Raw genomic sequence first — 16,952 nt, forward strand, 5'->3', positions numbered from 1 at the left:
GATTTGACCAAAATCACAAAATGCACGTCTATTTTCTCAGTGCAAAATGAGAGGACATCATAACAAGTGCATTCAGTAATCACCATTAATACGAGTTATAATATTCTAAATTGCTACCTTATGAAACCATCGAAGAAGAGTATCTAAGATATATTTTGATTTCCTTCTCGAAGTAGGCTCTCTTCTTTGGGAGGTACCTTTTCCTCCCAGTATTGATACTAAATGTTTTATATGCAACTTCTCTGAGAAGGTCTGTGAGATTATTTGATAAACTGTATTGAAAAGATGAAACCGCATCAACTTCCCGTCTCCCTACACGACTTAATTGAACTTTTTTTTTCATTCATCTGTCTCTAACCATCCTGCAACTGTTTTCATATGGTTTCCAATGTTTCTGTTGCTGTTGTTAGGTACCTCTTTGTTTAGCCCATGACAGCTCTACACACGATCTAGCTTTATTAATCAACAAGAGGTAGTTACAAAGCAAATATTCCAAAATAGTGAACAATATCTGACAAATTCTCATTTGTTTTTCTGTCAACAGTGCCACACTTTAACTGCCTTACTGTAGGCCACTAATAGTAATTATATGAGTGCAGCATGTGGTTGTCACACCACTGTAATAACACTGAGTGTAAGTATATTGACTCCCTCTCTGTATTTAAGACACAGCTCAAAACACATCTGTTTAAACTGGCTTATTCGCTTTAATGCTGATTTTATCTGTTGTCACGCTCTGTTTTGTAATTTTAACTTATTTTATGTATTTTATGACTATTGTTCCTTTTATTAATTGTGTTTTTTGTAAGGTGACCTTGGGTTTCTGAAAGGCGCCCTCAAATAAAATGTATTATTATTATTGTTATTATAGCCCCTGATGGTGTCATTTGCACTTGAGAATCAAGGCGCTGTGTGGGCTTGAATGAGACTATTTTCTCTTTTGTTTTTATCAACTGTTTGTTTAAAGTGTCAACTGGAAATTCGAGGTTTAGCATGATCTCCAACAGCTAGGCATAAGATATAAGGCTTAAGAACTTAACAATACGTGTCTTCATTTTCATAGTTTTATAGCTTTTCCTAATGAAGACATCCAGAATTACCACACCAGTGTACTAATAGATGAACAATGAAATAGCTTTTTCACTGCTATAGAAATTTCAGATTTTCTGTAAATTAATAGAACTTTTTGTTTTATAATTACACAGTGAGCAGTGAGCTACCCAAAAAATTTCTGTATTTACACATGAAATTCTTATCATTTAAACCCAAAGAGTCTTCCTCTCAAATTTCTTTCACTTAATACAGCAGTATTTACTTTACACGTCCAGTCATCCACCCATTCACACACACATTCATACACTGGTGATGGCAAGCTACATTGTAGCCACAGCCACCCTGGGGCGCACTGACAGAGGCACTTAAATTAAAGAACATCTTGTTTTTTTAGAGAGTACCAAAACATCAATACAAAATAGTCTAATAGGTTTACTAAAAGTTAAAAGCTGAAAGTATTAATTGGCTTGATCAGTGATTTACTCTGAGCCCTGTTTACTGTCCATGCTTCACTGTATCTCCCCATCCCCCCACCAGATGTCCTCAGACTTCCATTCTCTTCTGAGTCCCTAGTCTGCCACACCCACCTCACCTGTCCCCCATCTACCTACCTCTGCTGTAGTCCAATAAACCAAAAAAGTTATCTCCTAAAAACTTTTCCTAATCGCTATTCCTCGATCTGAATAGAAAATGCGACAGGGTCAAGGAAAGGTGCAAAACAGAATTTATAAAGAAGTGTGGCACGCAGAGAATCCACTTACACCAGGTTCCGTAAAAATGTGATTGGATACGTTATTGATCTGGGTCTACTATGTTGAAAAGACAGTGTCACAGAGATGGACAAGCTACTTCATCCAGCATGTTTTTAACTTTGTTGTTTAATGCAAGTCATGCGAAAAAGAGCCTGTGAAAACAGAAGCATGAAAAATACCAATTCATTACCAAGGCTGTAATTTTAAATTGGAAGAAATATAGTCTATACAGTAAAATGAAATGCTTGTGATAATGTCATTAGTTTGTCATCCTGCCTGCTCATATTAACCCAGTCTATCTTCTGCTTTTATATATGATAACTCTAAAGCCTGGCAATACAGCAATGGACATAGCAAGAGGTGGCAAAAGTACACACATTCATTGGATAAGTAGAAGTACAGATTTGTACTTGTGTGTGTTGAAGTACTGATTAACCTTGTTTATTCAAGTAAAATTGAAAAAGCAAATTGAACTTTATGTCATATTAATATCATAATGGAATAATATAAATACAAAGAAATGGAAACAATTTAACTAAAACTCAAATTGTAATTATCAGATTATCTTGAACACCTGTTATGTAGAATGCATAGAAACACACAAGAGAACTTAAAAAATATGTCTATATCTGCCAACGTAGTAGTTGGGTAACAGCACAGATGAGCTCATCTGTATTGTTGCTCTTAGATTCAGCCAACTGAATTCAACCAGATGTAAGCAGATGTTACAATAAGCTATAATACATTAGCTGATTTCCAATACCTGGACAATATAAAAATAGTATAAAGGTGGAATTAAGTGACGGAATCTAATCCACATCATTGGCTTAAATTTAATTTGATGTCTGTTCCTCTAACATTGACCATGAACATCACAGCTGCTCCACCGGTCCAAAACAATGCACCACTGTAAACTTCACAGTACTGCAAACTAACCAGTGTTGCTTTCAGGTTGTTTATGCAACCTTTGCATAACTGAAAAATGTTCTATTTCAATTGGTTGTGCAGGATAATTCACAATATTTAAAAAACCTAACTTCATATACAACTGAATGATGAGATTGCATGTATGCTTTAAAACGTCCAGTTTATCATATGACTGAGAAGTCCTTACCTTTAAAAATAATCTCTCTTCTTCTACTTGTGTCCTTCCTGACTTTTATACATTTTTCTCTGTCTCTGAGTTCTTTCCTCTCCCTTAGAAATCCAGCAGCTGAACTGTTAGCTAACAGACACACTGTGTGACATACTGCACAGAAAAACTTTGTCTATTTGCTGATATTTGTCGAGCTATTAGAAATGTTGCATTTGAGATTACCTGCCACTTCACTGCTTTTGTGCCTGCTGCTCTTCTGTTGCATTAACTATAGAAGCTAAAGTAGCGTGACCACAACTCATTAGCACCTGTACTTTTAAAGCTAAAAAATTAATTTATTAAGAAAACAAGTAAAAGTACATTTGTGTTAAATTTTAGGAAGTAAAAATTTGTCAGAAAAGTAAAATAAAAGGTTAAAGTACAGATACCTGAAAAAAGTTTTTTTTTTTTTTTTTTACATCCATCTGTAAATAACTAATGCAAACTGAATTAATTGAGAGAGATTTATGTATACATTTCTAGATATGGCCTTGTTGACTCCTTCCCATAACACAACTTCATGAGAAGCAGATTTCGTCACCGCAGCATAATAATAATAGTTCAGCAGTGGATTTAACAGCCTGTCATTGAAGTTCCCAAATTTATCTACAAGTTTTGGCATGAATAGTGCGTCATTGTGGATTATGAGGTGGCATTATTTGCTTTACCTTTATAAAGGATGGGCCTGTGTACCGTAAAGAAGGTAATAAAGGAAGCATTGAAATGCCTTTCCTTTGTATTACCTCACATGGTCTGGAACAGTTCAACCCATGTACTTTTTTAGCTTATCCAGTTCAGGGTCATGGAGAGTCTAGAGCTATCCACCTCTTAAGTCTGACGTCATTAGTCATTTCTGGGTCCAGACTCCTCTTTGGTTCCCAAACTCAAACAAACACTGCGGCATCACTGAGAGTTAAAAATGGCTCAAATTCTTTCATCTCCAAGAAAATGTTCAGTGTGGCCTCTCTTCCAGGGGTTACAATAAAGTCTGACATTCAGGCATCTGTGAAAAAAGCGGATTTATGAAGTTTAGGAGAGTTAGATGTTAGCAGGAAGTTAGCTTGTTAGTTTCTATTTAAAGCTGACTGAGGAATACCTAAAATAAGAATACTTACAGTTCTGAGGGTCAGAGAAATGCAATCATGTGGCAGAGAACAGTCTTTGAAAAAGGACCAAAATTCAGTCAAGAGATCACCTGATCCTATGCTAACCAATCCTATTCATGACCCTATGGCCACACTGACTCTTACTTAGTTCACAGTGATTCTTTTCTGAAGCACTGAGATATTTGGTGTCTGGCAAACCGTGAGGCCATGACTTGTAGTTACATAAGGTTTTAAAAAGCTTTAAAGAGCTTAAAAATAGTGCAAATAAAAAGCCAACAAGGCCAGCAATGACCACTGATTATTTTAGAGGGTTATTTGTATTAAATAACACCAGACACAATGCATTACAACACGTTAAAAAGCCACAGCCTTAACTTGTTGTAATGCATTGTATCAGTTGGAGCTCGCACTGGCAAGCAGTGTTGATACGTCATTACTTAACAAGCAGATTCCAGCTGACACGGAACAAAAGATTGGGACATGCTGCCAGTCTATCATAGGGCTAACACATACAGACAAATACTCACATTCAGACCTATATCCAGTGTACATCCAATGTAGAATCAATTTAGAAACATTATGAGAGATTCTGGAGGAAGTACCCAGATAAATGCAAAAAACATGCAAACTTCACATGAACAAGTTCAAGAAACTTGTTGCAAATTTATACTTTTAATAAATGATTGGTGGAGTGGAGTCTTGCTCCATGGTGGACAAGGACCTAAAAAAAGGCGTAATGCACTGTGGTACATCATACTTTAAGATGCAGAGTAATCCAATCCACAATGTATTGAAGATACTGTAAGATATCCTTAAGCATTTAATTTATTTTCTTTGTTAACCCAAGATAACAACAAGCTGTAGCTTAACATTTCCAGGAAGAAATTGGATTTCTGGGAAAGTATTTTTATTCCAAGTTAAATATTTGTAGCATCACACTGACCACCGCAACTCATTTAATTTATCTTCAAAAGCACATGTGAGCCTTTGGCAGAAGTATAAGGACAAATTTTACTTCTCCATTTGGCCTTTACTCTCTAAAAATGAATTTCAGCTTTTTCCATTGCCCACATCACCATACAGTAACATTTTATCAGTTCAGTGGGTTTGTTTCTGGATGCTTTTCTTTAAATATGCCTAAAATTGTGCAATCAGTGTAGTAGCTAAAACACATTGAAACCCAAGATTTTAAAGATATTGTCAAATTAAAGGTAACTAACAAATGAATGAGAATTGTGTTAATTCTTTATTTTCTTAATTAGAAAAGTGTCATATAATTTGCAGTCCATTTGCCATATTTACTAACAATGCCTTACCCTGTTCCTACCTCCTAATGTCATACAGCACTGATCGACAAAAGGTCATCAATGATTGGTTTCACTGGACACTGAAGCTTGCAAGAGCCCTGAGGTGAAGTCCAACGATTTAACTGATGCAACAGCAGCAACCCTCTAAAATAGAACAGTATATGAGCATAGAAAGCTACAAGAACCAGCTACCCAACACAGGATGAACAGGAAACGTAGGAAGCAATTAGATGAAAAAGAACTGATAAAAGCTTTCACTGCCAAAGCATCAGCTTTTTTTTGTGTTTTTTATGGAGAAGTTTCCTTTCTACATTCAGCTTTAGAGTGTCTTAATTACCATGAGCACTGATGTCCACACTACAAGTAGAACTTTCCACTTTCCAGATACTGCAAACAGAACAACAGAGTGCCACTCCTTTGCTAAGAAAAAAAAAACCCAACAAGTATGTGTCAGTAAGCTTTGAGCAGGTAAAAATTATGACCATGCACAACAAAAGCTCCGTCAACACAGAAAGGATATCCTCCAAGTCCAAATTTGTTCAGGGACACAGGGTTACACCCAAGAATTTAAGCAAATATTCTATTCACAGAAGTGCATGCAGGTCAATAAATGCAGTAAAGAACCCCTGAATGACCCCAAATTCTCTTGGATTCATTACAACAGAACTGAGACTGGTCTGTACTGACCTATATATTGTACTGTATGTGTGTTTATAGTAGATCAAACTGAGGACTTATTAAAGTACTGGCATGAAGTTATGACATTTGTAAACACCAAAGATGGTTTTCATTTATATATATCGTTTTACTCATATCTATGCAAAAGGGTTTTTTTCTGCCACGGGGATAATTACAAAGCCATGAGGAGCACAAAGAGGACTGACAGGACTCTTATGGCCAAAAATGAGAGTAGCAGCTGTTGGTTAAATGCACTAGGTGTCCCTGGCTTGTGTATAGCATCACATCAACATGGACAAAACCTGGTTCATGGTTAAACAACCCGGCCATTGTGTAGCAGGCACCTCAGCAGTCAAACTTGGCTTTGTGCAGACAGGATGTCCAGTAATCAATCCCTTAGGGAGAGTTTCTCCAGGTGGTACTACACATTCTGCAGCCATGGACCAGGGATTCAGAGGGATTTTAGTGAGCTCTTTCAGACACAGCAAGCTTGTGGCTTACCATTGGAACCAAAGAGTTTTGACCTTCGTTTGTTTAAACTGCTGTTTTCTTGCACATTTCTCTCATCAAATTTTACTCAGTGGGAGATGGAGTATATGGATACTACATTTAAGACCTTGACTTGATTTCAGTTTGAGGTTCAGTCAATTTTAGCTTTAAGGACTTCCTCAATTTCACTACTCCTGTCTGTGATGTGAAATACCCTTAAGTGCTAATCAGAGAGTACTAGACACCAAGGACTGATAATTACAGAGGGAATTACAGAGTGCATTTGCAGCCACTTCACAGTATAATCACCTAAGGTCATTAAAAGTCAAGCATTTCTTTCTGAAGAAGACATTTGGGAACAGAATGTGAATATAATATCCTAATTAAATAAACACATCATTCCATGTAAGCAGAGTTTGGCAGTATGAGTGGACGTCTGGCGCTGGTTTCCATGACTGCCCTGTACAGCTCCCAGTCAACTTTCTAATTGGTCTAGCACAGCTAATCAGACCACCATGCAGGGTCCAAATGGTAACTGTTACAGAGTGAAACCAGCACCCTGTGAAAATCTGACTTGAGGGATTTGGGCCCAATAAGTAGATTATGGTGGTAGGAGCTGGTGGAACCCATAATGAATGAGCTGAGAGTTTCTCCCTCCCTCCTCTTTTCTTATTAGTAATCCATGAACAGCAAGAGAGTGGGGGTGATGGGGAACAGTGTGGCAAGTTCTGATATCAAAGAGGACATGGGGAAATTATTGCAGACTTAGCATAATTTAATCTCAAGAAATTTGATATTTCTATTGTCATGCTTTTAACAACTATGCCTCTTTATATGGCTATTTGGCTTTTTTTTTTTTTTATCTGTTTTGGAATCATTTTTGAACAAAAATGGCAAAACTATAATTTATTTTAAGGTTCTTAATGTTATTTTGTTGTTTATATTGTCTGAGTGACTGCACTAGACCTAGCCAACAACAGTATCCTTACAAATTAGTTACAAATGACATAACACATAGACACTCTGTGTTCCAGCGCAGGCCAAGAAGTCAAGCTTAAACCCAATCTCGGTATATCAGCTCAGAACATCTGTGTTTCTGCCCCAGCAAGCTGGTTTGGAACCTACCTCCAACCCAGTTCCACCTTTTCATGCTGTCTTATTTAATCATTCTCTTTACTAGTCAGTATTCTTGATTTATTTGTCCTCTGTATTTGGGATCCTGCTGCTACTCTTCCCATACGCTTTCCATGCATGTACATGGTTCCCAAACATCTACGCTATGAAATATTAATGACTACAGATTTAAAATAACAATCTGCCAAATTTCTTACTACAGTGGTCTGTACAGTACAGTGTTTGTTTTACAACTGTAACTGTAAATTTTATTACAATTTTTGTCTCAGTTTAAAGTGTAAAATTAAACTATACTTTTCACAAATTATTGATATGTATTTTGATTCATAAATATGAATCTGAATAGAATTTTATGGAATTCTCAGTCCAAATGTTATGCATATTAGTCAATGCTGCAGCCTTAAAATTCTTTATAATAACACTTACTATGTTCATGAGTGTGAGAACGTAATTCTGGACATGCTCCTTGCCGTGGAAACGGACCACCGAGTCATCAACAGCCAGCAGCACCTCAATGTTGTAGTCATCTTTCTTCGCATGCCTCCTCTTGCGCTCAGACTCAGAAAGTTTATGTTCAACAAGATCCAGAGCTTTGGGGAGGTCTGCAATCCCAATGTCTGCCACTGCAAAATATGACAAGGATGAGCAGTTAATGAAAGCCAATGAACAGATGGTGTCAAAGTGACATAAAGCAAATGCTTTTCTTTGACTCTAAGCGATGATCAGATGGAGTCCTTTGGGATTATTGACAGGGGTAAGGGCTCTACATTTTTCTAGCACATCTGTAGTTTAAACTGTTGATCATTCGCATCTCATAGATAGATAGGTGCGTGTGTATGTGTGTGTGTGTGTGGGTGTGCATGTTAAGACATCTTTGTGATTGGCACTAAACTTGTGGGGACCAACAGTCACTTGACAAAACGCTCATCCCCACCAGTATATATGGTATTTTTGAGACTCAAAATGTGGTTTTAGTGCCAGGGTTACAATTAGGTTATGATTAGGATTAGGCATTCATTTTTGATGGATAACACAAGCGGGAAAGCATTATGTAAATTAGATGTCCTCACTAAGATACGAAAATGAGTGTGTGTGTACAGGATGATATCTTTCTGTGGCTGACATTGTTAGAACTGTAATACTAATTGGTAAACATAAACAATGTGAACATGGATTTCACCACCACAGAGGCAATGAACACAAAGATAATATTCAGAGGAAATGTTCCGGTGCTGAAGCTGCCAAAAATGCCAAAGCTGCACAAATATTTCAGATATTTCTATATGCATGAATTATTTTCATCGGCAGATCTTTTGTAAACATTAATCATGTCTTATCATTTTGTCAGATTTCACAAACATATACAGGCTTTTAAAGCATGATAGCTACACCGAAAATCAAACAAACACTATGTTGAAAAATTTGACCACGTAAAATCATAGCAAGGTCTTTCAAAATATCAATTTGATTATTTTGCAAGAGTCCACATTTTGTAATTTCACACCTTAACTGGTGATATCTCAAGCCTTTCAGGTGCAAATGCAGACATTGCATATAATTTAACATAGCAGGAAAGGTATTCATAGGAGAACAATGCATATGACAAACAATCAGTATGCTGCTCTGCAAGGCCTATTTTAACAGCTGTCTCCAGGCAAATCTCTTGGAGACACAATTTATTCTAAATTTAAGATAAAGAATTAAATAAATTAACAATAGATGCATCAAGCATGATAATTCATTTCCACCAGATGTAGCTGATTAACTTGAATTAAAATAATTGAATTAAATTGAAAGGTAGACGGCAATAAGATAGCATTTAACAGACCTTTTATTTTTTTGCACTTCAATTTACTACTGCTAGGAGTTGGTTACACCTTTATACACCTATTGGCTAGTTGTAAAACCTAGTGTGTTTTGATTGTTTTCACTAAGAAATTAAATCTGCTACTAGGCAGGAAATGATCAGAAATAAGACTCTATTTTGAAACTAAAATAGGAATCTCATAGAGCCTTTTTCCCCATGAGAGCTATTGATAGCCTTGAACAGGAAGCTACATCAGGAGGCAGAGTAATGATGGGAATTTCTCTAAAAATTGTACCTGAGAGAGGTAAAATGAGCCCCCCTGTCAGAAGTAAAAAAAAAAAAAAAAAAAAAAAGTACTTTTAGTGTGAGCTTAGAGACAGCTTTTTATGTCATGATCATGTGTCTGTGTGTGTGTATAAATACTGCTGTCTTTCCTTTGTCACAGTGTCCACTTATCCTCCCATTGTTTTCCAGTGTTATGCCTGTGTGTGGGTTTAATGCATATATATATATAAATAGATAGATAGAGCAAAAGAAGTGGATTTGGACCAGAACCTCTGTTGCCTTTTTTTATATGCACTGTAAAAAAAAGATCCTAAAAAAACCAGTAATATTCCGGCAGCTTGGGCGCCAAAATAATACTGGAAAATAACAGAAAATAAAGTTCTCAAAAAAATCCGGTTATTTTCAGTAATGACAATACAGTTTGTTGCCCTAATTTTACATGGGATTTTGCCTTTTTCAACTGCTTTTAAACATTAAATTAGGAACATTTTAATGTGATTAAACAATGAAATTACCTTTAAACAAGGTCAATGAATGTGGCAACATGAATAATAATACTTAAATGTACAGAAATATACAGTTATACAGTTAACAGTTGGTTTAAATAATAATAATAATAATGGATTGAATTTATATAGCGCTTTTCGGGGCCCTCAAAGTGCTTTACATTTCCACTATTCATTCACTCTCACATTCACACACTGGTGGAGGCAGCTACAGTTGTAGCCACAGCTGCCCTGGGACAGACTGACAGAAGCGAGGCTGCCATATCGCGCCATTGGCCCCTCTGGCCAACACCAGTAGATAGGCGGTAGGTGAAGTGTCTTGCCCAAGGACACAATGACCGAGACTGTCCGAGCCGGGGCTCGAACCGGCAACCTTCCGATTACAAGACGAACTGCCAACTCTTGAGCCACGATCGCCCTAAATAACATTATTTGATGTTAAAAAAAAAAGTTTATAAGAATCATTTTTTATATATTTTTCAATAGTATTACATTTGAATTTAACAGTTCAATCTTTCAAATAACGGACAAATATTTGTGAAATTATGATACATTTGTGAATGTATTTTAACAATCTAAATATGCATATGTACAGACAAATATATTTAAAAAACAAGAAAATTATGTTTTATTACATTTACAGTGATTTTATGTTATTTTACATTTGAAATGTAAAACCACAGTCTATTTATGTAAATTTAGTGATATCCTAGAAAAACAGTACAAAGCTGTAAAATACACAGTAAAATACTTTTATATTACAATTTTTTTTCCAGTGTGTGTTAAAATACAGATTACAGAATGAATACAGACATCAAATAAAAAAGCATATATTTTAATTTTGGTTTAAGTTAATTTTGACTCTGATCATATGATTATTTTATGTATGTGATAGTATGGAAATCAACATCAATGACAGATATGCTACTTTATATGAGAATGCATCTACAGTGAAATTCACAATGGCATTTAAAAAAGAGAGGATTGGGACTGTAAATTTGTGACTTGACAGTTGTTACAAAGAACATATGCACTAGAGAGCAACAGATTAAAAGTAAACCATAGAGGCTTATAGCTACAGAAAATTTGTGAGGTTAGTAAGAGTCTCCCACCAGATGCTGAAGCTATTTTTCAGGAAGAAAGGAATAGAGAAGGAATTCATGATGAAATTGAATCATTTGGCTGCAAAGGAAAGGTCACTTCCCACTCTAGCTTTCTTAAATTCCCCAGTCCCTAATAATACCACCAAACCCCAGCTTTCCTCGTTTTACCAGCTGGTGTATTGAGCACTGCCTCTGCTGATAGGTCTGTATGGAGGCGCAAGATAAAGTGAAGCAGTTTATGTGAATTTCACTGTGTTGACAGCAACAAATTAGTGATTTTCACAATTTATCACCATTTATCACCAAATTACCACAGAGTGAATCTAATTGAAAGAAAAACTTAATTTATTGGGCAGTTACATACCATTACTACACTGTAGCACACTAAGAAAATCAAATTTAGTTTCAGTCAGTGGACAATAACGTTAATAATGTTCACTAACAGTAAATAACAGTCAGTGAGTTTCATAATATATTACTACACAGATACAATAGATACAATAATGAATAGAAACTAAAATGATTAAAAGTTCATGTAATAAATAGGTCAAAATATGTTGGTTTTTTGCTCTTTATAATTATAATTATGTATGACGTAGGTACTTTCATTATCCTCTGTTATTCTGTCCATTCTGTGACTAATGCGCCAACCTTCAGGACATCAATTTTGCTGCTCCTGGTATACAATGATGTATTCAGTTCTGCACTTACTCATATGTCCTTACTTGGCCGGAGCACACAGTTGTTGCACTCAAACCTACATATAGGTTTGGGGGTTTTTTTGTTTCCACTTACGTCACACTCCCCCTCCTTGCCTACCTTCATTGTGCAGGTCTTCCCTTCGCTGGCCTGTCTCCTGCTTTATGGCTGATCTGCGGTAGACCACATGGACACGCCCCTTCACTTCCACATCCTGTTGGCCTTTCTCAAGGGGTTCAATGAAAAACTCCCCATTATCAGTCCGGATCAGGCCTGCCTGGAAAAAGAGAGCTCAAAATGAATGTACCACTCCTCCTTGAAAGTACAATTCTTCCACTGGAGCCAGTAATTATGGAGTGCCTGATCAATTGGAAGATTTAGTAAAGTGCTCAATAAGCAGAATGACGCAGGTAGACATAATTTGGGGCCCTTTAAGATTCATTGAATGTCAGTCTTCTTTCACCCTGTGTTAAATGATGAGTGGTGATGTCAGTGTTATATTTCCATCTGCTTTAAGTTTTTCAAAGAGTTTATAGAAATCCTTTCAGCTGGATACTCTTACAAGCGTTGATGCCAGTCTGGGACGCTCACAGAATTCGAAGCCTGTGGTAAAGTTTACAGTTTGCTTTGTGATATACTCAACTGTCTCAACCTGGATTTTTTTGTGTGTTCTGCTTGCATTAGAAAATACCAATATCCAATCATCAGCTACCCACTGAGAGGAACTCTGACCTTGCTGTTTACATTCAAAGGTAAGTATAGACCAACAAGAATAGTAGAGCAGTAACTTTGTCCACACCAGCATGGAAATATTGACTTATCATCCTCTTTAATCAACACTCACCATTTATTTTAGCAGCACTGAATTATAGGTTTGGAAAAACAGTCGTGTTTGTCTCTTCGAAAGTGGATTTCTTTGTGTGGAAAAGTGGGAAAAAAAATATTTGATTCAGTGGGTAAGCAAACCTGATATTTATTTGTATAACTAGAGTAGGTCTGTTGCTGTACTGGAAATATTATGTTTAAAACAAACAAAAAACATAGCATTTCTCTCTATTAGCATAATAGTATCTGGATGTGACTCTGAGAAGGGAATAAAGGAGCTTAATTTGCAAGTAGACAACAAGGAATTCAAGACAGGTTTTTGTTTCTACTTCAGGTTTCTGTTTGTTGTATACCTATTGCAACTCAGTACATATGCAGAGTGAATGCATCACTTCTGTCGGTCATGATAAAAGTAAGAAAACAGAATCAAAGGTGTCTTTTAACTATAGTTTGTGTTTCCATACTGGCTACCTTGTTAAGGTGCATTTCTTGGGAATATTGGTTGGTTCATTATAACAAAATACCATCTGATAGGTTTTTAAACCTTTATTTAATAATGTTTCTGTGATTGATTTCATTTTATGATTTCATGAGCAGTAGCAAACCTTCAATAGTGTATACTGTCACTTCCCAAAAGACAAGTGTTGAGGACAGAGGATTTTTCTATGGAAACCTTTAATGAAACCTGCAAAAACTATGCTTTGGCCAAGAACAACCGACACATAAACAGAATGAAACTAGACAGCGCAAACTCTAAAACCAAACCGAAACAAAAAACAAAGGAAAATTCTGAAAAATTACATAGTGGCAATTAATGTATTTGTGACTACCAATATGTGGCACTGTCCTAGGCTTTCATTTGTCTCTTTAGTTGCTAAATGAACATTAAACTTTAAACATTCAAAGCTCAAATGCAAATTCTGAGCTTTTAGCGCAGTTTAAACACACCTGCCTGGAATGAATCGAAACAGTAAAAGACCTGAAAATCAGTGGAAAGTAGTGTTTGTAGATTTGTATAGATGCAGTCGTGGGGGAAAGAATGAGTTTTCACACAATTCCATACAATGTGCAAAACGACTGTCATCCTGACAGCTAGTATGAGGTATTTGCTGTGCACTGTGGCCAAATATCTCCACTCATCTGTCCTTTATTTGGTTCTAGAAGTCTCGTGGTGTGTTCAGACGCATCATTGCTGCCATGTTGTTTAACAGAGGAGTCTTTCTCCTGGCAACCCTTCCAAACAAGCCGTACTTGTTCTGTCTTTTCCTATTGTTAGGAAATTTGAAATTTAACATGCTTGGCCTGTTGAGTCTGAGATGTACACCGGCAGTCAAATATTTTGATATCATTAGCAAATTTCTTTTTTTTTCCCAAAGAAAAACAAAATGCAATTCACAAAGAATTTGATCCATTTCACAAATAATTAAAATTAATCAGGTGATTTTTTTTAAGAGTGATCTGCATTTTTGTATATTATCAACAACTGTGATACTTCCATATCAATCTCCTGATATGGATCCATCCATCCATCCATCTGTTCTTTTCCGAGAGGGGGGGTGGAGCCTATCCCAGCTGTCTTAGGACGAGAGGGGTATGGGTCCTAATCCAAGTTAATTATTTAACAAGGCTCATTGATTAATAGAAAACAATTTTGCAATTGTGTTGCACAGCTGAAAACTGTTAAAGTAATAAGGGAGCAAAAAAAAGGAAGTATTGCTTTCTTTACGGTTAGATTAGTGTTGGAAGGATAAGCCGTTGTTTGCTTGTTTACAGGCTAAAAATGGCCAGAAAGAAAGAACATTTTTTTATAAACCTATCAGCCTATTGTTGGGCTTAGAAAGGAAGGCTATTCAATGTGAGAAACTGCGAGGACACTTTAATTCTCTTACCATGCTGTTAACTACCCCCTTCAGAGAGCAGAACAAACTGGATCTAACAAAGACAAAAACAAAAGAGTAATTGGCCCTAATACACAACTGTGTAAGAAGACAAAAATCTGAGTGTGTCATTTAAGACCAAGATGCCTCACAGGTTGTCAACTGACAGCTGCAACTTCAGGATGCTGGACTTCATGGTAGAAATGTCAAGAAAAAGCCAAATCTCAGATGAGCAAAAGAGCGCAGACATTGGACAGTGGAAGAGTGGAAGAAGGTGTTCCGGACGATTGAGTTCAAGTTCTTCGTAACGTCTTCGTATCAAAGAGAAGAACAAATGAATGACGTAACATGTAAGAAGTACTTAACACTATCAGTCAAGCATGGTGGAGGCAGCTAAGTGTGCTGTGGAGGTGGTAAAGTTATTGTGCGACCAGCTTGACCATATATTACAGAGGGAGATTCCACCCAGCCAATCCATTTTGTGGAAGATTATCAAGGAAGCATTGGGTGAAAGATTAGCCAGGCTGGGCAAGGTTTGAAGAACACATTCGTCATTTCCATTGAAATTATTATTTCTAACTCTGACGATGTCTGCATGTCCTATTCGTTTGCTAATTTCTTATTCAGACTAATTTCATGTGTTACTTCTCAGACTATTGAACAATCTGGCCTTGAGGTGAAATTTTTAGAGCATCCAGTCCTGGAACGATTGTGGCACTGTGTAAACACACCCCTTGATGCTCCAGACTAGCAGACTACCAAAACTTTGGCTTTTAAAGAGACAGCCACACTTACTGATCATCAGTTAATGAATTGCATTTGATTAGCAGCTCTTGGTTGCTACTTACCTGCCTAACATTGTACTTAAGTTTTCACAGGGCTGCATAAAGTCTTGTAAAATCTTTTTTCACATCGCTGTAAAATGAATAGCAGAAAAGTGACAGTTCTCAGATGCTGTTATTCAACATCAAAACAGAGGAGAAGTTCATCAGTGCAGTAGGTAATCGAGACCATACTATAGGTATAAGCAATCACCAAACATTCGCATTCTGCATGCATTCACATCTTGTTACTTACAGATGTGCATGGATCACGTCACCCAAGATCCTATGCAAAATTAATTCAGGGTCTATACTGAGTGTGCAATCATTTTGGTGCTCAGGACCTAAGAGATATTTGCTTGTTTTACAGGACACTTCACAGGCTTTGCTTTTAACTGAGACAGTTTATTTGACTGAGTCACACACTAATGGGACACGGTACTGAATAAAAGCAACTGGAACGCCTCCTTTGTAGAATTGCTGTAATACTTTTCCTTTAAAAGGTGAGTTTAGCTCCATTTTCTCTCCTACCCATTTATTTGTATATATACCCCCCCCATTCTGAACCAGATTCATCTGGCCTGGGGCAGACTGACAGAAGCGAGGCTGCCATATCGCTACATCGGCCCCTCTGGCCAACACCAGTAAGCAGTCTTACCCAAGGAGACAACGACCAGGACAGAGAGCCCGGGGATCGAACCGGCGACCTTCCGGTTACAGATGTGCTTCCCAAACCCCTGAACCACGGTCACAGCTGTGTCTTTTGGTAGCAAAGAAAAGCAAATATGAAGTTGACACTTTGCTTCTGTCTGATTTTTATTAAGCCTGTACTCCCTCTGTGTGTGTGTGTGTGTGTGTGTGTGTGTGTGTGTGTGTGTGTGTGTGTGTGTGTGTGTGTGTGTGTGTGTGAGCACGCTGTATTTTTCATAATTCTGCCCTTAACGAAGAGAATAAAGCTACCCAGCCTATCATTATCCTTCTGAAGAAGGCACACCAACAAGACTTTGGCAAGAATGTGTGTATTTACAGCTGTAAAAAGAAATCTAAATACAGAGCTGTAAATAGAGCAGTGTGCCTACAAAAAAACAGGAAGAAACAAAGTCACTTAAGACAGATGATACAAAAGCCATGACTCTAAGGGTGGACATGTGACAGTTAAGCCAAAGAGGAGTGAAAGAATCTCTGCAGCCCCTGACCAGGAAATGCCAAGTAAGACATGCTCCAGTACTTCCTCTGTGGTCTCTTATTTCAGCAGCGGGTAAAAAGTGAAGTCAGGTCTGTTCGGAGAGAGAGAAGCAGCATCTGGACCTGCCTACAGAGACACACCAGACATAAACATTTGTAAAATCTATGGTCAAGGCGGATCTAGGCAATG

General features: G+C 37.1%; 1 protein-coding gene across 1 annotated transcript in view; it reads right to left on the bottom strand.

Annotated features, from left to right (window-relative positions):
- adamts14 (ADAM metallopeptidase with thrombospondin type 1 motif, 14) overlaps positions 1-16,952 on the bottom strand; it is a 58,235-nt gene that overhangs the window by 30,453 nt on the left and 10,830 nt on the right. The window contains exons 3-4 of the mRNA XM_080872880.1: positions 12,175-12,331; positions 8,081-8,277 (exon numbers count right to left, since the gene is read on the bottom strand). Of these exons, the coding sequence (XP_080729006.1) occupies positions 8,081-8,277; positions 12,175-12,331 (354 nt within the window). The remainder of the gene's footprint in view (positions 1-8,080; positions 8,278-12,174; positions 12,332-16,952) is intronic.

The sequence above is a fragment of the Rhamphochromis sp. 'chilingali' genome (genome assembly GCF_963969265.1).
Source record: "Rhamphochromis sp. 'chilingali' genome assembly, chromosome: 22".
Lineage (NCBI taxonomy): Eukaryota > Metazoa > Chordata > Actinopteri > Cichliformes > Cichlidae > Rhamphochromis > Rhamphochromis sp. 'chilingali'.